The sequence below is a fragment of the Euprymna scolopes genome, chromosome 3 (assembly GCF_053919585.1).
Source record: "Euprymna scolopes isolate OS-2025 chromosome 3, ASM5391958v1, whole genome shotgun sequence".
Classification (NCBI taxonomy): Eukaryota; Metazoa; Mollusca; class Cephalopoda; order Sepiida; family Sepiolidae; genus Euprymna; species Euprymna scolopes.
In genome coordinates, this window is record NC_136484.1 from 54283599 (window position 1) to 54307220 (window position 23622).

The 23622-nt window shown below is 34.2% G+C and overlaps 1 protein-coding gene across 1 annotated transcript; it reads left to right on the forward strand.

Moving 5' to 3' along the window:
* The first annotated feature begins 264 nt into the window (after positions 1-264).
* Positions 265-22984, forward strand: LOC145263304 (cyanocobalamin reductase / alkylcobalamin dealkylase-like). Its single transcript, XM_080120388.1, has 4 exons — positions 265-665; positions 4182-4400; positions 8008-8157; positions 22425-22984. Exons 1-4 carry the CDS (start codon positions 411-413, stop codon positions 22743-22745), a joined length of 945 nt encoding a protein of 314 aa, XP_079976514.1. The 5' UTR covers positions 265-410; the 3' UTR covers positions 22746-22984.
* Positions 22985-23622: the final 638 nt, after the last annotated feature.

The following is a 23622-nucleotide window of genomic DNA, read 5'->3' on the forward strand; positions in this document are numbered from 1 at the left end:
AAGTTCTGACACCAAAACCAAAAAAAAAAAAAAGAGAAAAAAATCTTCTTACGAAATAAAACGAACATTTATATTAAAAACGATTTCGTTACATTCATTTATTTTTATTAACTTTTTCAAAATCTTATCGCAATAGTTGCAGAGATATCTTATGGAAACATATCGGCAACAAAAGCTTTATTTCCGAAATATTAATATTACAAAAATCGAGATATTTAATCTGAATGATTTCAGAGATATTATATCATAGTAACATATGGGTGAAGAATTTTCATTTTTGAATGTTAGACAAAATCAGATATTTAATATGTGAAAGAGTTCATTTATGACAACTAATAATTTCATGAGAAGGAAAGGTAGAAGTCCTATTATCGTTAGCACGTGTCATAGTTTACATTTATTTTAGCGCGATGGAGAATCAAAGACGGAAACGTTCGCGTATATATAAATTTGCACAGAATGAATTTGACATGAAAAGAGAACTCGAAGTGAAGAAAACCATGGCTTGTTCTAATCATTCGTTTATCTTCTTCGTTGCTTTCCAATGTGCATTTCTGTTTGGAACTCAGGCGTTCATTTTAAAGCATCATCCAAATTATACTGATATTATTTCCGTCGTGAGGAAAGCTTTGCCAAGCGACAGTTTTGAATTTTATGATTTTAAAGTAAGTAATGTTTTTTACTTATTTTTGAAGTATTTTTCTCTTCATAATTGACGTCATAAAAAGTAAGTAATAAAAAAATGGTTTGTTTTCTAGGAAAACGAAATGCATTAAAGTCAATTTAATTTACTTCAATGTAAGAGCTGACTTGTTTGTAAGAAAGATAAATGTACTAATTAGTTGAATTAATTTCTTAATTACATACGTATTTGTAAATAAATAAATATTTCTAAATCTAATTTTAAAGGGCTCATTTATTTTTTAAAAATAATTGTTTTATACAATTTATAACTACACGATACTTTAATTTTTTTATCTAAATTATCATAAATGTTACTTGTTTCTCTTTTAAGTATAAAATGCTAAGAACAAAGGGTGATATTTTATTTGTATTTAAAGTCACCTTATTTGGTTCTGTTCTATTATCAATGATCAAAAATGTTACGAGCAAAGAACCATTATATTTAAAATAAAAAGTTATATTTAATTTATATGAAAAGAAATATTTTGAATAATTAATGAAAAAACTCGTGATCAACCGAATAATTAACTTTTTTCTCTTAAATACTACTAAGCATAAAGTATGGTAATGTTAAAATGATCGCATTGTTATATAGTTGTAGAAAACAAGAAATTATGTGTTAATCTGACTGTCGATCTATCTATATATCTATGTGCATCTATCGAGCTAGCTATCCACCTATCTCGATCTAGCTATCTAACTCGCAAGGTAAACAAGAGATGAGATGTGAAGCTATGTTTTGATAAAAATTGTCAAAACATATTGACGTGTAAAATGGACACGTTGCACCGGAAGTTCTAAAAATAGCTGACCGAGACGACGTGTTTGTTGTCACATTTTCAGGTTGGCTGGACATGGAGTAAAGTTGGAATTTGGTCGATAACTTAAGATTCAGATAGTGAAGAACCGCACAATATAGATATTTAGTAAAACTGCACACAAGCACACGGCGTATAAATGAACCCCTCAATAACGTAACAGCATATCACAGAACCTAACTAGACATAAGGGGAGCATTGAGCGAATGTTGTCACTAGGTAATTAAATTGAACAGGAGAATAAGAGAGACATTTGACAAAAATAGTCGCACGTTAAGAGAAAGAGAGAGAGAGAGAGAGAGAGAGAGAGAGAGACTTGTATGTAATATACTGAGTTTTACTGGGTTCGTGTAATTCGGTAAATTTTTATATACCAATAAGTTTTAAGCCAAAGAGAGATGACTTAAAATGTAAGCCAAAAAATTATCATATTTCATTTTTATTGTGATGAGTTTTTTTTTTTTCACGGAGGATGCCTCCAGGGTAAATGTTTTTTTCACATGCTTCTTTTCCGTTAAGGGGATTTTTCTTTAAACAATGTTCTATTGTCAAAAGTGTTTTTATTCAGGAAGTCTGAAGAAATGCTGATTTCGAAAATTTTCAAACGCCATAATGCTTGAAATTGTCGAACTGGTATGGAAACAATTGTAACTTAAAATGAAATACACTTTCTGTTGCTATCAACATCTTTTTTGAAGTCTTGATCTTGTTTATACAGTATATATATATATATATATATATATATATATATATATATATATATATATATATATATATATATATATATATATATACAATAAAAATACAATACTAAATATAACTAAATGTTTTATTTTAATTGATACATTCATCGGAAAGTAAATTCTATTCTCCTTGATCTCTGAAGATTTTTTTCAATGGAAACCACTGCAATTGCATTCAGTCTTTCATAACTCATATTGCTCATTAGAATTTTTAAAAAAATTTTCATTATTGAAAAAAAAAACATTCTGCTTCTGATGTAGTCATGGAAATTGTCAAGAGAATTTTTATCAGTTTTGTAATTTCTCTAGGGCACCATCAAAACTACTTTCCCAGATAAATGTCAGGGGTTCAATTAATTTGCAATATTCATGAATATCTGAACTAACATACAATATCAATTTCAAGATTGGGGGGGGGCAATCATTCGATACGCATCAGTGTTTTCTAGTATCTCTTCTGTATGCATTTCTTTCTTAAGACCAGCAAAGTTTGTCTTGTTGCATAATTTAGCAGCTGCTAATTGTTTAGGGGAAGAATATATGTCTGTCTATTATTATTGGCTCACGAGGAGCTTTCACAAATTCACAGATACATATATATATATAAATATATATATATATATATATATATATATATATATATATATATATATATATATATATATATATTAGTCGATTTTGATTCAGAATAATTCTTTACTTGAAGATTTCTAATTTAATGAAAATGATGTTCCAAAATTATTTATGCAGTCATTTTCAATAAAATTCTCCCCGAAATTATCTTCTAATGTTATATCTCTTTCACTCTTTCCTTCTCTGTTCACTTTTTACCTCTCTCTCTCTCTCTCTCTCTCTCTCTCTCTCTCTCTCTCTCTCTCTCTCTCTCTCTCTCTCCCTCCCTCCCTTTGATTTCTCTCTTTCTCTCTTCGCATTTCCTCCCCATTTTCTCCCTACTTCATCTTTCTTTCATTTAATGTTTTTCCCAAAAGTTGACATTATTACAAACAATTCGTATTTTGCCGAAACAGTTAAATAAATAAACAAAAAGAAAGGAGAAAAAAGAGAGGTGCGGAATTAACGTGCGATGTCATAAGCGAAAGTTGGACAGACTTTTGACGTTGTTCAAGATATTCCATTGCATCTAATTCCTGCAAGTCTGCCATTTATCCAGAACAATAAACATTGTTTATAGATTGTTTTTTGTTGGGAGGGGAGTTATAACATAAGATACTTTCACAATATAATTCATAGATCACTTTTGCAATTAAATTTTAATCAATTCTCATAAATCCAATATTTTCTAATGGATAATAGGTTTTCAATCGGGTTACAATTTGGCGTCTAAAGTCGTCAATCTATGATTTTTTTTGCTGTAAATCCTTGGTCAGCAAGCCACTCTCTGGCTGAACGGGATACATGACTATGGATATTATCATTCTAAAATACAAGACTCGATCAAAGGTTTTTATTCTCTGAATAGAAGCAGATGGGAAGTTATTTCCTTAATTTTAGTATTTTATTTATTTCCCTTTTTTTAACAACTCTACACGCCTTTTATCCAATGATAATGTATATTTATATCCAAAGTTGTCATGAGAAATATATTTACAAAATACAATGCCATAGGTCATTTTACAAGTAAATTGGGATCAATTCTTGTAAATTCGCCACGTATTTCCTCTCATCATCGTGGCTAGACATAAGGAGATTCGAAACCGGGACGCCGAAGACTGACGCCTGATGCTATATCGCTGAACGACTTTACAGATGTCATTTAATTTATTGTTTTTATTTGCGATAAGGTATTCAACTTGTATTTAATAAAAAAAAATATTTGACTCGTCTCTTGTTTTTTTTTTTTTTTTTATCATTACAATTGAACGTATTCAATTTATATTTTATAAAGAATATTTGACTCGTCTTTTTTTCTTTTCAGATTGGGTCGTACAATAAATTGGTGGATCCGAAATTTCATTTGAATTACCATGAGAACACAACGGCTCTGTCTATTTTTATGATCCCAAGAGTCTTTGAGGAATCATTTGTACCATACCTCTGCGAAACGGGTCCATGTGCTTTTAATAACTCCTGGACAAAATTCACCAAGTATTACATGACAAAGGTTCAAATGAAACTATGGGAAGAGTTGAGCTATGTAAGGACATTTTTGTGATGACGAGTTAATATTATTTCCATTCGTTTAATTTGAACTATTGTCTTTATGAACATTGGTATTTATAATTATTCATATTTTCCCCACCTTTGGCCTTCCAACGTGTACACAATTCTTTCTACTGTGGAACTGACGATTGTGATTTTTGTTTTTTAATTAACATTTTTGGCTTGTAAATAATCATATACTAAGTGACATAAAATTGACCCTTAAGACATCTCTGTGTAATTTAGCATAGAATGACAGTGCGTTCCGAACCAATCGCTATGTCAGAGAATAATCAGTTGTTGAAATAACCCTGATCTGGTATATAGGGTTTTGACTTTCTGGATGTCCCTGTGTGGACCACAACGTAAAGCAACGTCAACGTTCATAGTTTCGTTAACGCCAAGTGGACGCAGTAAAGGCAGTTTTGAAATACACTAAAGTTAAGTTGTAAGGAAAAGACTTTATACAACAGTTCTGTGTCTCGTCAGATATTAAATGACTCGATAGTAAATGACTCACAAAAATACATATAAAAAAACAAGTGTTTAGCCGAGTATATTAAAATTTATATGAATCAGTTCTTAAAGTTTTATGTGTCAGTTCAGTGGGAGGGGAATGTTAAAGTTATATTCGCGGGTCGTTTTTCATTGAGAGAAAATAGCCGCCATTTTGTCAGATTGAAACAAGAAATTGAATTATCAGCAGTGACCACTTGTTTTTGGCGTTACTGCTTCACACTATTAAAGGTTTTCTTTGGGCAAGGTGGATCAAGTGTTAGGAGATGCATTTTGAAATATGAAGAAATTAAGTAGTTGATTTGTGAAATAGATGTTCAATATGTAATACTGTGATTGGTGTATTTGAATTTGAACATATTATTCTAGCGCTTATGTCAGATTTCAGGTTTTGGTGATGCAAATTATTTTTCATTTTTAATTTCAATCAATTTTAATTATTTATTTATTAAAGAATTATAGAAAATAAATTTTCTGAAAAAAAATATTTACTCACTAGGAGTTTTCACACGTGTCATTATCATTGATTGCTCACTAGCAATAATAAGTGGTGTTCCCTAGAGAATGAGTTGCAACAAATCTCTCCAAGTTTGCAAGACTCTCTACCTATTTAAACAACCATTGCAAATCTATTTGCGTTATCGCAGTAACTGTTTACCATTGTTGTTTCACTACAGTCGGCTTTTGTGGAATTCAAGTAGAATAATGCCTCCCCCCCCAGATTCAAGTACTCTTCGTGCTCTTCTAATAGATATCTGGATTGTGATTTCCTCCCTTCAGTATTTCCATCTCCCTAAACACTTCACAACTATTTTGTGTTATACCAGTCGTGGTTAGCGTCATCATTTTGGGGATAATAATAATAATAATAATAATAATAATAATAATAATAATAATAATAACAACAACACGACAAAACACAAAAAAACAACAAATGCAGACTCTGTGGACAAAGAGACAAGACAATAAACCATATAAGTGAATGCAGCAAACTGGCCCAAAATGAATACAACCAAGTGGGAGGGGTAGTACACTGGGAATTATGCAAACAACTGCATCTCGAATGCACAGACAAATGGTATAAGCATAAGCCAGCAACAGTAACTGAAAACGAGAATCACAAAATCCTATGGGACATGGACATACAAACTGATAAATCCATCTAAGCAAGAAGACCGGATGTTATAATAATTAACAAGAAAGAAAAATCCTGTCAAATCGTAGACTTTGCTGTCCCAGCTAACCACAGGGTGAGTATGAAAGAAAAAGGAGAAACGGAGCAAACACACAGAGCCTGCCAGAGAGATAAAAGGGATTTGGAAGATGAAGAAAATAAAAATAATACCTATAATAGTAGGAGCACTAGGAACAATTTCGAGATACTTTGAAAAAAAAATGGGACAAATTGGAATCAGAGGGGTGACTGCAAAGATACCACGACTAACGATAATGAAAACAGATGAAATATTAAGAAACCCCTTTGAATGCGAAGATTAACACACATGAACACATGCATGAGCCAGACAAACTGCTGCAGGGGCAAAACATGAAGAAGTGTTACAGGGAATGAAGAACAATGAAGCTGCATATCAACAAGTTCTACATCCCATCGCGCATTCTCTCCCATTGCCCCATCACCGTCCCCCTGATAAAAAAAATGTGATACCAAACAGCCGAGAAGGGTCAAGGAGGATGGAAAAACCGATAAGACTTCTGCTGGACAAGTGCGAAAAGAACTGGGATCTTGGAGAGGCTTAGTGCCATTCAAATGCCAATGTAGACAATGGCCGCTGCCAGCGAGAAATCAATGGTTTTCATTAATATTTCATCTGTTTTCATGATTGTTGTTCGTTGTATTTTCCCCCGTCATTCCTTTGATTCCAATTTCTCTCATTCTTTTTTCAAAGTTTTTCGGGATTATTCCTAGTGCTCCTACTATCATAGGTATTATTTTGATTTTCTTCATCTTCCATATTCCTTTCAGCTCTCTGGCTAGCTCTGTGTATTTGCTCCGTTTCTCCTTTCCTTTGATATTCACCCTGTGGTCAGCTGGAACAGCAAAGTCTACGATTTGACAGGATTATTATTATTATTATTATTATTATTATTATTATTATTATTATTATTATTATTATTATTATTGGCTCACATGGAGCTTTCACACAAGTCAACAAACGATCGGTTTGGAGACCTGTGGTGTTCTCTGGAAGCTGTGTGACAACAAGTCTCCCGAGACGTCCAGCTCTCTCCACCTCCTTCGATAGCATTTGCAAATAAATCTGCGTCATCACAACAGTCTCATACCATTGATTTCTCGCTGGTAGTGGCCATTGGTTTATACTGGAATTTGAGTGGCACTAAGCCTCCCCATGATCCCAGTTCTCTTCGCGCTTGTCCAGCGGAGGTCTGGCCAGCGCTCCCTCCTCGGTTTTCCATCCTCCTTGGCCCTTCTCGGCTCTTTGTTATCACTTTTCTATTCGGGAGGAACGGTGATGAGACAATGGGGGGATGCATGATGGTGGTGTAGAACTTGTTGATATGCAACTTCGACGTTCTTCATTCCCTGTAACGCTTCTTATAGTGTCTTGTGTTATTCCCCACATTCTAGGGTTTTCCTTAATATTTCAAAGTTTTCTTTATCGTTAGGCGTTGTATTTTTGCAGTTATTCCTCTGATTCCAATTTGTGACATTCTTTTTTCGAAGTTTTTCGGAATTGTTCCTAGTGCTCCTACTATTATCGGTACTATTTTGATTTCCTTCATCATCCAAATCCCTGTTACCTCTCTGGCTAGCTCTGTGTATTTGCTTCGTTTCTCCTTTTCTTCCATGCTCACCCTGTGATCAGCTGGGACAGCAAAGTCTACGATTTGACAGGATTTTTCTTTCTTGTTAATTATTACGACATCTGGTCTTCTTGCTTAGATGGGTTTGTCCGTCTGTATATTATTATTATTATTATTATTATTATTATTATTATTATTATTATTATTATTTTAAATTAAAGTCAATCGGTGCATACAAACGTACGTCTCTTATGTCTAATAACCATGATCATTTTTCCATTTTTTTTTTTTTTCATCAACAGTACATTCCCGACAAAGATATTTTGTATACTCATCATATGCTAGGACCGGGTCATCCAGCGATCTTAGTCCAAGTAGCAGGACATGTGGCCGGAGCCGCCTACTATTACCAACGGAAAGATGTCACCGATGACTCTTGGCCAAAGAATAAGGTAAGCAATTATTATGTTTTCTTGTGTGTGGAAGACAAACAATTCTTAAGGTACTGTTTAACCGGGACCAACATAAATATTGTAGGCCTCTCCACTAAAAGTCACGTGGTCTGTAAACGTCACAGTTGAAGTCCTACAGTCACGGACTTACAGTACTAACTATTACGAGAAGTTGTCATTTTCTGTTTCAGCTTTCAAAGAAATTTCTGCAGGATTCATAAAACTGTTTCAAATTGACTGTATTTTATTTTACATTTGGACACATCTAATTAAAAGCAGGTATTTTTGCAGGGAAAATACTATGAATTTTAAGTTTAAAATGCACCAATTTTTAAATAATTTTCAACGAGACTTTTTAACAGCTCCTTTTTATATAATGCAACAAAAAATGTTGAATTATTTATCTTTTAAATGTATATTTTCTTACAAAGGTGGTTAAAAGGGTAAATGTTTTGGTCAAAAAGTCGAAAATTTATTTAATTTCTTTTAGCTTTTAAAACTGTTAGACAAATAATTTTTATATGATATTTTTCCAGTCTGCTATCTTAATAACAAGTGAAGTATGCATGGTCCTCCCCGTGAGTGCACAGTGAACAATAGTGAGGCATAAAAAATGACTATGTTCAGCATTGTCCCCCCCCCCATTTAGGCCCAAAAGTCCTTCCTCAGGGGATGTCAAATCCTGATGAAAATGAACAAACGGTGCAGTTTTAGTCCTTAACATATGTAAATTTGATTTCTGAACCAGGCACATAAAGAAATGACCAAGTCCATTAGTTGGCTCTCCGTTTATCCCAAAAAGTCTCCAAGGCCTTAACATATTTAAATTTGAGTTCTGCACCATGCAAAACTGCTAATAAATAGAAATACACAGAAAATTTTGGACAAATATGGCAGAATAGTCCCAAAAATGGAGTGTTTTTATTAGCCCTAAAAGAGCCCTGGGGCACACCCAAGCGTTATCGAAAAGTATAGACAAACAAAATTATATCGGAATCAGTTAGTTACAACTTTTCAGAAAGTTTTATAAAAATCCAAGGCATCAATTTTTTTAATAAGCACAAAAGTGTCAATTTTAGCCATTTTAACCCGAAAGGCACCCCTATGGGCGGGGGCAACCAGAGTTTTCCCCGAAAATCCATTCTGTTACGGTTTTACTCATATCATGTTTAATATTTGTGCAAAATTTCAAAAAATTCCAAGGCGTAGGTATTAAGAAAAGTGCGGACAGACGAATGGACGAACAGACAAGGGTTAATTTACAATTCCACCCTCCTTTTGTCGGGGGATCAAATAAATAAAATTATCACACTATTATTTATATATATTTAGAGAAATCTTTAGTTTTCGATATCGGGAGTCAATAAACGCAGGGAAGAGTTTAGTCTCGACTACAGGTGTTTTAACTTGTTAATTTCTTCCTTTTAAGTTTATTAAATTCTATTAAACCTTTTTGGTATAAAAAATGTTTCAAGTTTATTATTTCTGTGAAGGAGCTTTTTCATAATAATATTATTAAAAAGTAATGTTTGTCCTCGTTCAAAACTATAAGTTAAAGAAACATAGTTTCATAAAAAAGCGTACAGACTAAAACTACTTATATATTTATTCACAAATAGTTTTGCATTTTATTTATTTATTTATTATTTTTTATTTTTTATTTATTTATTTATTTATTTATTTTTTGTTTTGCACCAACAAGTTTTATAACACTTACAAACTTCGGTTGTTATTTAGAAGTCGATCTAATTTTTTACAAAATACGGAAAAATCTTTATGATTTATGTATTCGCAACTGATCGAAGTTGTCATATACCAAAAATTACATAAATTAACCAAGTGTTTTTCTTTTTAACTAAATTTACGATATTTAAGAAACAAATTTTTTACTTATTAATTCTAAATTATTTTGAATATAACAAAATCTCGATAGTCGAACTGAATTGTCCATAAACATATTTACGAAAGCCACGATTGTCCACCCTTGAATTTTATCATGTTTTTTAATGGCTATTTCCAGCTCTATCGTATCGAAGGTTATAAAATTTGATTTTTCATTAAAAAAAAAACTTGATCAATTTACGTGATTTTAAAAAAAAATAACATCCATATTTCGTGAGGGATAAGTCCATCTAAAACATTTGTCCGTATTTTCTGTATTTTTTCGTTTTGTTTTGTTTTTTGTTTTTTTTGCTTTGTTTTGTTTTTATTATTAAGTCCAATTTTAAATGAGAACCCAAAAGTCATTAATAAGTTGGTTTTTTGTTTGTTTGTTTTTTTGTATTTATGCACAATACCGGTCGTGCTAAAATAATGTTATTATTTAGAAACCCATTTTTAATTAAATTATCCAACTGATTTTTTCTATAAGTTTGATTTCAAAAGATATATTGCTGCACTACTAACTTTGTATTTAAATTATTTCTTTGAATTTAAATCGTCTTCAGGTTAAAAATTATGTGTCGCTCAATTTTAATTTGTTTGTTTAACTATTGTTTGTTTATTCCCAAAATTCATGATTTTTTTACAGTATTTGATTGTCTCTTGCTACATAATACTTTTGCATACATAATTCTTGTTTTTGCTTTTTAATTTATTTTAAATTAAGTTCGGTTTCAGTATAAATCGAATCGTGTCCTTTATTTTCTTTTTTAAATGCAATTTTTAAGTAAACAATAAACGAATTTTAATCTTTTAAATCCATTAAATAAAGAAATGTTTTTTCACAGAAATAATACACTTTCCCTTTGAATAAAATTTCATTTTCTTTTTTAAACATTGACTAAGTTTAGTTTCAGTATAAACTGACTGCTCGACAGATCTTACTTGCTAGGACCTCATGCATGACGTCATTGATCAGTGATTGGGCCTACTATTACGAAAGTCACGTTCACCCCCCCCCCCCAGTATGAATGCCACTTTAGTCATTGCATAAGTTTAGTTTCAGTATAAACCGTGCTTCTTATTTTTCTCTTTTTTGATGCAAGTTTTAAGTTTTCTAATGTTGTAGAACGCTCTTATTAATTATCGACACTGGCTGCTCGACAGATCTTACTTGCTATGACCTCATGCATGACGTCATTGATCAGTAATTGGGCCTACTATTACGAAAGTCACGTTCAACCCCCCCAGTATGAATGCCACTTTAGTCATTGCATAAGTTCAATGTAATCAATAATTGAAAGCTGTAAATTGTTCACAAAAATAAAGAATAAGTATAGTCTGAATGAAAACTATTGAATATACACTGCGTATCAAATTATTAACGAGTTTATATTTTTTTTTAAATACTTAAGGAACGAGTGAGTAAAAACCATGAAACTTTGAGAAAGTGCTTACAATACTATTCAGCTACTCCAGTCAGAAAATAAATGTATTTAAAGCAGTATAAGCGAAACTATTGCAGAAGATAAGAATATCTGTTGATTTCAGTGTGTCAAGTTATTAACGAGGTCGAGAAAAAACACAATATACCCAAAACTTGTTAATTGAAATAATTTTCAAACATTAAATGAACTAGGAAAAATCCTTAGAACACAATAACTACAAAGTAATTTCTACGTTGACATAATTAGTAGGGGATATGCGATCCTTTTTTTATGAATGACTTGTAAAAGACGTTGGTTCACAGAATTAGTCAAATTTGTGATTTCGTTAACAGTTATTCCTCGCGATACCTCTTGGAGAACATCCCACAACTCATTTTTGCTCTTAAGTTGGCGTCCACTTGCATAGAGGCGTCGCTTCATGATACTCCAAAGGTTCTCAATTGGGTTCAAATCTGGTGAATTCGCAGGCCACTCCATCTTCCATAGGCCAGAGAATCCCAGTTGTTGCAAATACTCTTTGCTTTTGTTTGTTACATGCGAGAGAGCATTATCCTGCATAAAAATAATGGTTCTTCTGGACGTCAACCTTTGCTTCTTCAGCCATGGTTCAAAGTGCTCATTCAGAAGAGCTATGTAAGCATTTGACGTCATTTTTACGCCTTCTGGGACTCTCCATGGGCCAACTAAAGTACCTTCGATAATCCCAGCCCAAATCATTATCCCACGAAGTGCGTGTCACTCTTGATGGTCACTACCTTGATGGCGCCTTAAACGCTAATGACGATGTCGTCCATCTAGACCCCATCCCTTGCTCCAGCCATCCGGGCCATCAAGAGTGACACGCACTTCATCCGTGAACAAAACTTTGGGAAAATCCGTTTTCATGTTGTCTTCTACCCATTTCAATCGGTTTTGTATATGATGTTGCTTTAATGGAGGCTTTGTCACAGGCTTAACAGGCTTAACTTCTTTCAGAAGGCGACATCGAGTACTTTTTTAGATATTCCTCAATCCAGCTTCGTCAAAGACTTCTCAACTTGTCTGCCTAGGGTTCTTAACAACTTCAGGTTTAATTTGGAGTACAGAACGGCGTGAAATAATTCTAGAGTTACCTTTATCAGCTCTCTTGCGTACCTTTGTAGGGTCCTTGACAAGGTTTTTCACAGTTTGATGGTACCTTCCTATCATTTTCGATATTTCGACGGTTATTTTATCTTTTGCTAGCTTTTCTGTAATAGTACTCCTTTCAGAATTACTCGAACCACCTTTACGACCCATTTTATTGACGAAACAAACTACCTTGTTAATAATTTGACACGTCTTAAATACCGTGGATTCAGAAATTACGACGGCAAGTTGTTTACATTGCACGGAACAGTACGAAAATTTCACAGTACGCGTAGCTCAGCATTGCCAACGTTTCCGAAGCTTTTGATGCGAAACTACCGGTAAGTTTCTGAAACTGGTAAAAAAATGTTATCTCGTTAATAATTTGACACGCAGTGTATATAGTAGCAATCAAAAATGAATAATCGATAAAATATTTTAATAAGAAAAAAAGCACGTTAGTGACCGTGACCGTAGTTCATGCTTTACTGTAGACAAAAAAGCAGAGAAAGTTGTCACGAAACAAATATGTAACAAATAAATGTTACCAAAGGCAAGATAAGTTACTCTTCTAACTACCCGAATAAGTTTTTGATGTTTTAACTTATTTTAATGCGTTTATTAAGTTTGAAACGCAAGTGATGTCCAACGTTTAAGTTAAAAAAAACAAAAACAACAAAGATGTCAGACATGAGGTTGCCATTTTTAAGTTTCGAGAACCACTCAAAACTCGAAAATAAATTTTTTAAATGATGGTAGAAACCCAAAAAATAAATATCACCGTGACATTTATTTTGTGGATTTCCATGAGTGTCTTATTTTCTTTTAGAGTTTTGAACCATTCTCGAGACTTCAGTTATGGAAACCTCGTTTTCAAGATGAGGATAGGTTAATTAACATATCAATTATACTTCCCATAATATAAACGAATTTAATTAATTTAGTTTTAATGGAAACAGGCATATTTTGTTTCTATCGAACCATAGCCACTTAAATATATATATTTTTAAAAATATGTTGTACAGTATTTTTCGATTACCGTTTTATCTACTTAGTTACACATGTTTCGGTTACCGAATCGTATCAATGACCAAGTAACTTCATCGGACTTTAACAGAAATGGTTACTATGATTGAAAAAAACGATATTAGAAAAAGCAAAAAAGGGGAGATTTCAATTCTAATTTGACAACATTTAATTTTTAAGATTTAATACACATTGGAAGGTTGGAAGGTGGTAAGAGGTGAGGTAGATTTTAAAATATTCAACCAGACACGGATGTGAATAGAGAGAGGGGGAGGGAGAGGGAAAAGGTGGAAAAGAAGGGAAGGGTGTAAGGTGCGCAAGACTTTGAAGGCGGGGGTAGGGGAAAGAAAGAGAAAGATAAAAAGTAAAGGGAGAAAAGGAAAGACAAGCAGTCAAGAAGGTGGCGCTCACTAGCAAACTGTCGGACTGTCACGGTTAGTTGCTGGATAGATGTCATATGGAGTTTGATACGTTAAAGATCTATGCAGATTGGGGGGCGTTGTTCGCAGTAACTAAGGTATGTCCTCTCAAAGTAAGCTAGATATGTCCTCTCAAAGTTAGCTTAGTTACATCCAACTTAAATGCATTTACCTATTTAAATGCATTGACTATAAAAGGTCCCTAAAAATTTAAGTAAATTAAAAAATGCTAGATATGGATTGAATCAATATAAAATCATAAAAAATATGCATGTAGAGGGATATAAATAATAATAATAATAATAATAATAATAATAATAATAATAATAATAATAATAATAATAATTTCTATCTCCAATTTTAAAGATAGAGATAAATTACTTAATAGAAAACATGAAACTACCATAAACGGGGATATATACTATATGAGAAATATTTAGAATCAAATATCTCCTTGCTGTTATTTCAAATCATTTGAAACCATAGCAGCAAACTTTAGTTTCCCCTCCATTGAGGCTACAGGTTTTGGGGAAATATAAGATATTTTGTAATTCATATGCAAAACTAGGAAAGCAAATGACTACGATTGAAACTTTTTATGGCTGTAAGAAAATGCCAAAAATAGGCTGTGGATGATAAATAATCCCCTTAATGTGCCATCTTAAGGGTAAGTATCACATAGCCCACTATATAATCCAGGCCATTAGCTTGCCAACGAATCTTCATTTGTTAAATTCTGATTAATAGTCGCTGAGATTTGGAACTTATAAATTACAAAAAAAATGTGGTATATCTATATATGGATACATCTATACTGGCAGTCAAATTACTTATTGAAATGCTTATATCTTTGGTTCTATGGACGTAACTACATGAAAATTTGCAGGCTTTTTGAAGATTATAATACTATTCTATGGTTAAAATTTTATGACAATTGCTAAAATAACCTACATTTTCAAACCAATAAAATATGCCCAAATTTGCCTACATTTGTATATACAGTGTCATGGCAGGCCAGCTTCAGTTTTGCTGATTCGGTTGTCTCCCCTCTGGACTTACCTACAAAATCATATATATATATATATATATATATATATATATATATATATGATTTTGTCTATGTGTGTGTAAAAAGTCTTTACCAAACTAATCTTTGAATATTTGGGCTACAGAGTTGAAACTTTAAATATATAGGGTATTTGGGCCTGTGGCACACTATCAATTTGTATTTTGGCCGGCAAGAATTGTTGTTTAGATGTCAAAATTGACAACAAACAGTTAATCTTAACAGGGTAAGTCGCATAAAATATTACTTTATCTGTGACTTTTGCGCATACGCAAAATTAAACATTAATAGCTAAAAGTCGCTTAATTTTTAACCTTTCGTATACATCTGACGCTAGCTCAGAAGTAACAGTACTGAAAAGATCAATAACGATTAAGACTGGAGCCTTAAACTTTCTTGTACTTGTTTTGAACTTCTGTATGTCAGTACTGTTGGGGAAGCAGAAACCCGGAAGGGAATTCCAAAATCTAGCCGTTCTGGGGAAAAAACTACTGGAGTAGAAGGCTCTCTTACATCAAGGGATATCAACTGTGAAGGGGTGGGATTTAGCTGCTTATCGGGTTTGTCGGAGGTATTTACGTCGAGAGGATACGGGCGTTTGCAGTTCGTTGGAGCATTCACCGTTAAAGTACTTGTAGAACAGGCAGAGGGATGCTACATTTCGTCGATGGAACAGAGGCTGAAGCTTAGATGACAGTTCAGAACCTATCAGATTGGCGACTCTCTTTTGAATCTTGTCTAGGAACGAGAGACTAGTAACAGTCGCAGATGCACCAGCCCAAGTACGACAACAATACTCCATACATGGGCGAATGGTGGCCTTATAGAGGTACAGTATACTTTTGAGCGTTAGTAGCTTTCTAGCACGGTAGAAAGAACCTACCTTCTTCGCAGCGGTCTTGGCAATGCTCTCAATGTAATTGTTCCAACTCATGTTTCCTGTGAACGTTAGACCGAGGAGTTTAAAAGACGTACTTTCAGATAAAAATTCTTTGGTCATTGCTATTGGTGGTAGAGAAGGTTTCTTGTAATTATTGAAGGAAACAAGTTTAGTCTTGGCAGCATTGAATGTGACCATCCATTTTTGTCCCTATTCCACTACAAATTGGAGGTAATCCTCTAGTGTTTCTACCATTTCTTTAGATACGTGTTCATTTGTTTTCCAATCGAAAATGTTATAGAGTGTGGTGTCATCAGCATATATACCCATCTCACAGACAATTTTGACAAGGAGGTCATTTATGATTATTACGAATAACAGAGGTCCAAGGATTGACCCCTGAGGCACTCCCGCATTTATATCATATTTATATCATATTTAGATGTAAGACCGTAGGGGACAACCTGGATTTTTCTCTTATCTAAGAAGGATTTAATTATGTTAAGTATTCTTCCACTGATACCGTATGATCTGATATTCCTTAGAAGACCTTCATGCCATACCCTACCAAAAGCCTTAGATGTATCTAGAGCTACCGGTCTACCCTCCCCTTCTTTGTCCAGTGACTGGTATATACGTTCAGAGATTACAGCTAGGATGTCTGCTGTGGAATGGGCTTGCCTAAATCCATATTATTGGTCGGTCAGAAGTTTAGCATCTGTAAGGTGATGGACTAGAGCTTGGTTAATTATAGACTCAAATATTTTGGCGAAAAGTGGAAGCAGGCTAATGGGGCGATAATTTACTGGTCAGTTCATTTGTCAGAATTCTTGAATACAGAAGCAGTTTTTCAGCAGTCTGGAAAGCAAGATTCATTAAGGCATTTGTCGTAAAGTTTGGAGAGAACTGGAGCTACTTCAGTGGAGCATTTTTTTAATAGCACAGGCGGGATGAGATCAGGTCCACATGCTTTTGAAGTGTCAAGATTTTTTATGATAGCATGCAACTAAGAAGGGGTGATTTTCCGATCGTCTAGTGTGGCGTCTGTCTACAAAGGAAAGTCTGGAAGGGGGTGGTTAGCATGTTCCAGTGTGGAGTTGGAGGCAAACCGACTGGCAAGCATGTTAGCCTTCTCGGTTGCTGAGCAAACAACCTCATGATTGTTGGGTAATGTGGGGAATTGTTGATTGCCCATTATTTACTACACTGTTGTAGATTTCCCAGAAGTTACCGGTTACTAATTTCTGTGCTTCGATGCGTTTTTTGGTGGTTTCAGTAAATTCTCTCTTAGCTGTCTCTATTTCTTTCTTGCAGTTACTTCTGGCTTCTATATACTTCTATCTGTTTGAACTGGACTTGTGCCGGTTAAATCTGCGGTACGCATGCTGCCTTTGCGCAATGGCAGCTGCACAAGTAGAAGTAAACCATAAAATTTGCTATAAAATTTTCGCTTGGGAACATGTGCTTCAATTGCCGTTTTGAACCATTCAGTGGTCTCATTTGCGCACTGTTCAGCAGGAAGTGAAAAGATATTTCACCATGGCGCGTCTCTGATGAGATCCCTGATGGCTTCCCAGTCAGCCTTTTTATAATATCTCGTTGTTTTGAATAATGGCTCTTCAGTTTTGGCCCTAGAGTTTAGAGCGATTTCAACCATTATCACTGCATGATCAGCATTCCCAAGTGAGCTGTGGACATTCGTAACACAATCATCGGGAACTGTGGTCAGAAACAGATCTAGAAGTGATGCGTGTTGTTCTTGCTGGTCTGGGAAACGGGTTGGAAACGTAACTATCTGTGATAGGGAATGTGTTGTGCTACCAGCTGCGTCTGTGTAAGTAGAAAACCCAAGCCAGTTTCTGTGGTGGACATTGAAGTCACCAAATACATGCACTTGTGCGCTAGTGTTGAAGGAAAGTGCTGTATCTATGCTGTCAGAGTTTTGCTTATTAGGGTACAGTCCTGGGTCGAGGGAGAGCGGCAGAGAAAATAAAAGTAACTAATGTTATGTTGCATGCTAAGTCTAAAGCACATAAAGGCTTGATCGTCAGATTCTAGTTTTGTTCCTCTAGTCAAGGGGAGGGTGTTTCTAATATAGACTCCAAGCCCGTGCATATGTCTGTCAGAATCCTTACGGCAGAGTGGGAGATATTCGGCCATGTTAAAGTAGTTAAAGGGGATGGAGGAGTGTAGGTTAGTCTCACTTAGTGCCAAGATATCAGGGGTATTTGTTAGGAGAAATGCTTCAACATCATTTAAATTAGTTCTAAGCCCACGGATGTTTGTAAATGCAAGCTTCAAGGGAGGAAGCAATTTGGTTTTGTTTGAGTTTTGTTCTATCTATCTATCTATCTATCTATCTATCTATCTATCTATCTATATATATATATATATATATATATATATATATATATATATATATATATATATATATATAAGAATAAATGTTTAAATTTTAACAGTATTTCTCGCGATTAACGGTAGCCAAATGGATTGGGTCCTTGCTAAGGAAGCCAAACATGGCTTCTGTTGCCGGGTTCGAATCTCTCGACTGGTGTTAATCGTGACACTCTTCACTGATGATTCCCGAAAGGATGAAGCACTAGTCTGTAGGTATTTAATAATTATTATAGTAAATAATTATATATATTTGTGTGTGTTTGTGTGTGTGTTTAAATATACTTATATCTATATTTGTGTGTGTATATTTAGATGTGGTATTTGTGCGTATTTGTATATATGTGTGTGTATATACGAGTGGCGTTCAATAAGTAATACTTCTGACCCACTTCTCATGGTAATAGAACAAGAAAACTTTGGCACAGTTATCAATGTTTCTCTACATAGAAACAACCCAAGGGTTACGCATTTCCATGTCGTTTAATGCAGTTCTGTGACTGTTTTTTTTTTGTAGCATACACCAGGTTGATCTTCTAAATCCTACGTGATTTCAGAAATCATGTGCGTTGCATTCTTGTCTTCTTTGGAGATGTTGAGTTTAAGTGCGTTTACTACATTGACTGGGCCTTGATCTGTGAATTATAGTAACAGACTAAGGTTTCATCCTGTTTTATCAGTCTCTTGACTGTCAGTTGCCTCATATTTGAATTGACCAACATTTTACATAGTCATATGATGGGGGAATATTATCATATTTTCTTTTTATTTCATCACAAGTGTGTCATTTCAAATACAAAAAGAACCACTGCGCTACACTCAACAGGCTTCATCTCACACCTGACTCTGTTCAAACACCCATAAATCAGAAACCGCGATTAATTCCGAGGTGTAATTTGTCGTAAAACACATAGAGATATTGCATATGAAATTTCAGCAGGATCAGAAAACGGGAAGTAGGTCAAGGGCACTACTAACCACATTCAGTAATATATATATATAGCTTTATTTACTTCATAGGGATAGCGACGGGATACAGGTCCTAAATAATTCGCAATTCTATATATATATATATATATATATATATATATATATATATATGAATATCACAATGTGTGTATAAGGATTGTATATATATATATATATATATATATATATATATATATATATATATATATATATATATATATATATATATATGAATATCACAATGTGTGTATAAGGAGTTAAGGAAAAACTATTACATGTTTGTTATTTATTGGCGTGTATGAATACATAAGTACTTAATCTCTTTAAAATATATGTATCATGTTGGTAAGAAAGTGCTTGCAGTTGTTAAGTTTTAAATTCAGATGAACATATCTCGGCTCAAACAACAATTTATTGACCGAAATAAACACCATAAAAATCAACACACTTTTGCCTATACAAATAAGTGTATTCATGCCAGTAACGTAAAAAAATCTTGCGTTCTGGTGATGATGAAGTTGCTGAAGGCGTTTTTTGATATCGCTTAGGCTTTTGAAGCATTTCCTATGCAGAAAGTTGTTGAGATGCTTGAAAAATGGTAGTTGGTAGGTGAGAGGTCTGGAGAGTATGGCGGATGAGGCATTTTCGTACCTCAAATTCGTTTAACTTCTGTACTAGTTCTGTTCTGTTTCTAGCAACGTACGGTCAGGCATTGTCGTGGAGGAGAATTGTGCCTTTTCTTTTGACTAATGCTGGGTGTTGTTGTCGAAGTTTCTGCATTTCATCCTTTAAAAATTTCGCTAGAAGTTTCTAATATATATTTATGTATGTTTTGTATCCGTATTATTTGGATTCATCGAACTAGTGTTCTCATCTTGAGTGTAATTTTCACAACATTTCGGTCGATGTAACCTCCGACATTCTTCAGGTGTATCTTGTCGAACTTGGGAATGTTTCTGTCGAACTCTGGAATTTGGACGGAATTTCGAGTGGACAGCTTTATTTACTTCATAGGGGTAGCGACGGGATACAGGTCCTAAATAATTCGCAATTGTATTTTTCGGTCGCCCACACTGAGGATTGAACCCGCAACCTTCAGGAGAATATCACTTTTTACAACCGTAATTTAAACGATTAGATAGAGCGGAAAACGACAGAAACATTCCCGAATTTGACAAGATACACCCGAAGAAGCTCGGAGATTACATCGACTGAAACGTTGTGAAAATCACACTCAAGATGAGAACAGTAGTCCGATTAATCCAAATAATACGAATAACCAATCCTCATCTCAAAAACTCAGAAACATCTTATGTTTTATATGTTTTTAATATGTATGTTTTATATATCTCTCTTCTCTCTCTATCTCTATATATACAGAGAGATAGATGTGTCCGTGTTTTAATATATATATACTAGCAGGGGTGCCCGGCGTTGCTCGGGTGTTTGGAGGTGTATGCTGTGCAAAAAAAGCAAAAAAACAAAAAAAATAGTTAATTTTTTAAAACTTTGGCACCTATTATGACCCCTTAAAATTTATTGTTTCGGGCTCAAATCACTTTATTAAGTTAGATCCATGTTCAAGGAACCTATATCTAAAATTTCAAGTGTCTAGACCCAAAATTGTCGGAGGAGTTTGGTAGAGTTCTTAAAGGTCAAATCGTTGAAATTTGACCCCTTAACAGCCAAATTTCTGGCTGACACCCGTCACATCGATTTTCCCAAATCTCAGTACCCGGTATTTCAAATTTCGAGTCTATAGACTAAAAATTGACAGAGTTATTGCGTAGGGAAATGTACACAGACAGACAGACACGTTCACTTTTATAGATATATATATATATATATATATATATATATATATATATACACATGCACACATATATACATATATATAAACAAACATATATACATATATATATATATATATACACACATATGTGTGTGTGTAACTGTATATGTATCTGTTGATGTGTGTTTAAAGAAGATGAGCGAGATGCCAGTTTATATTACATTAAGACTTTTGCGTGTCAATAAAGTCAGAGAAGCAGGTAAAACGGAGTGAATTCTAAAGTTTAACAGTTCGTGGGCACAAGATAGTCAACAGGTGCAAGTTAAGGAGAGTAGGGGGGATGGGGTAGGATTTTGTAACCACACTGCTTTGTCGGAAATATGTACGTCGAGGTGGTATATGCGATGTGTTTATCAGAGCACATTCTATTAAAATAATTGTAAAACAGGCACAGTGATGTAGCATTGCAACGAGCTTAGTTGCGGGACCTATTAGATTGGAACTTTTTTTTATCCTGGGTTAAAAAGAAAATCTAATGGTAGATGCAATACTCTATGCATGGGCAATCCTTCACAAAAAACACCCGTCTAGCTGAATCCACTGTGAAAAATTTCCCCCACTCTTTATCTGTGCCTAAATCAAAACGTAGATTCCATGAACAAAGCTTCTTTCTTAGAACTGCACGCCTGTGGAACTCCGTTCCGTCTGCCTGCTTCCCACCTGACTACAACTTGGATGTCTTCAAGTCCAACGTTAACAAATTCCTAATGAACCGCCCTCTTAAGTAAACACTTCATCAAATCTCCACACTAACGTACTGTACTTGCAATAACCCTTATCCCTGAGTGGCTTCCGGGCCTTGATAAATGGTGACCACCGTGTAAAAAAAAAAATGGTATCTTTGTAGAGGTACATGATACTCTCAGATGTGAGTAATTTCTAGCCTGGTACAAGGAACTCACATTCTTTGCAGCAGCCTTAGCAATATCCTCAATGTATTTGTGCCGATTCGTGTTGCCTGTGAATTTTAAACCGAGAAGTTTGAAGGGGGAGCTCTCATATATAGTCTAACTGGTTTTAATAAATCATTACCCAGTATTACTGAAATCTAATTCTATTGTTTTAATTTTCTCACACAATAGCAACGACTATGTTTATATTTTGTTATTATAAAGGTGAACGTGAAAATAAAGAACTGTTTTATATGCATGAATATATCTCGTAATGTTGTTATAACTGCTATATGGATTGTTTTAATATTATATTTTCTCTCTTCAACCAGAAAATTCACGGCGTTAGCATGCATCCTTTATATGGCGGCTGGTTTTATATGGGGCCCGTTATCATCCTAGAAGGCGTGACGTGCCCTTCTTGGGAAGGAAAAGAACCGAAAGACGTTTTGGTAGATGAAGCGATGCAAATTGAGTTGTTGAATTTATTCAATGGAGAATGGCAAAATCAGAAGTGGCGAGATATCATCTGCGTGACGAAAAATTATACAGAGGAGTATCTCGAGTATCGTATGACCTATGGTGAAGAAAGAATGAAATGGGTTACAGAATATTACGATGAATATTGTCCTAAAGAACAAGAAAGAGAATAATGAGAATTGAATAAAACACTCGTTGATGAAAACAATTTTTTTTTTAATAAATAAAACAACGCTTCTATATAACAATGAAAAAGGCGCCATCCTATTTGTTTAAATGTATTAAGTTGTTTACTTTTGTTTCTTTTTTATAGTCAATACTTAAATGTTGCAGTAACTTTAATTTAACTTCTGACGTGATACGAATATTAAGGTTATCGCCATCTTGTCTGCTTCTGTATGAGACTACGGCATCACAAACAGCTTATTATTTTATGAACCTTCATTGAAATGTTTCTGTGAAATAAACGAATTTCGCTTAAAAAAAAAACAACTCATGTTGTATTTGATGAATTTTTAATGATGAGATATTGTTGTTTAGATAATTTTTATGCTTTTCCTGATTTCGTACTAATTATTTTTCTAAGCCAATGTAAGGTATTTCCAGGGAAACTTTCTATCTCAACTACTTTTAAAGAACTGATGTATAAATATATTTAAAAAGGGAGTGAATCCAGAATAATCCACCATAGGAGAACAAGTAAAGAGTTTAACTGGGAAAAAAGCTGGTATGTGCATATGTTCGTGTACGGTACATTATGCACATGTATATGTATGGCTTTTTTTTTACACAGTGATCACCACTTATCAAGGCCCGGAAGCCACTCAGGGATAAGGGTTATTGCAAGTACATTAAGTTAGTGAGGAGATTTGATGAAGTGTTTACTTAAGGGGGCGGTTCATTAGGAATTTGTTAACATTGGACTTGAAGACATCCAAGTTGTAGTCCGGAGGAAAGCAGGCAGACGGAACAGAGTTCCACAGGCGTGCAGTTCTAAGAAAGAAGCTTTGTTCATGGAATCCGCGTTTTGATTTAGGCACAGATATAGAG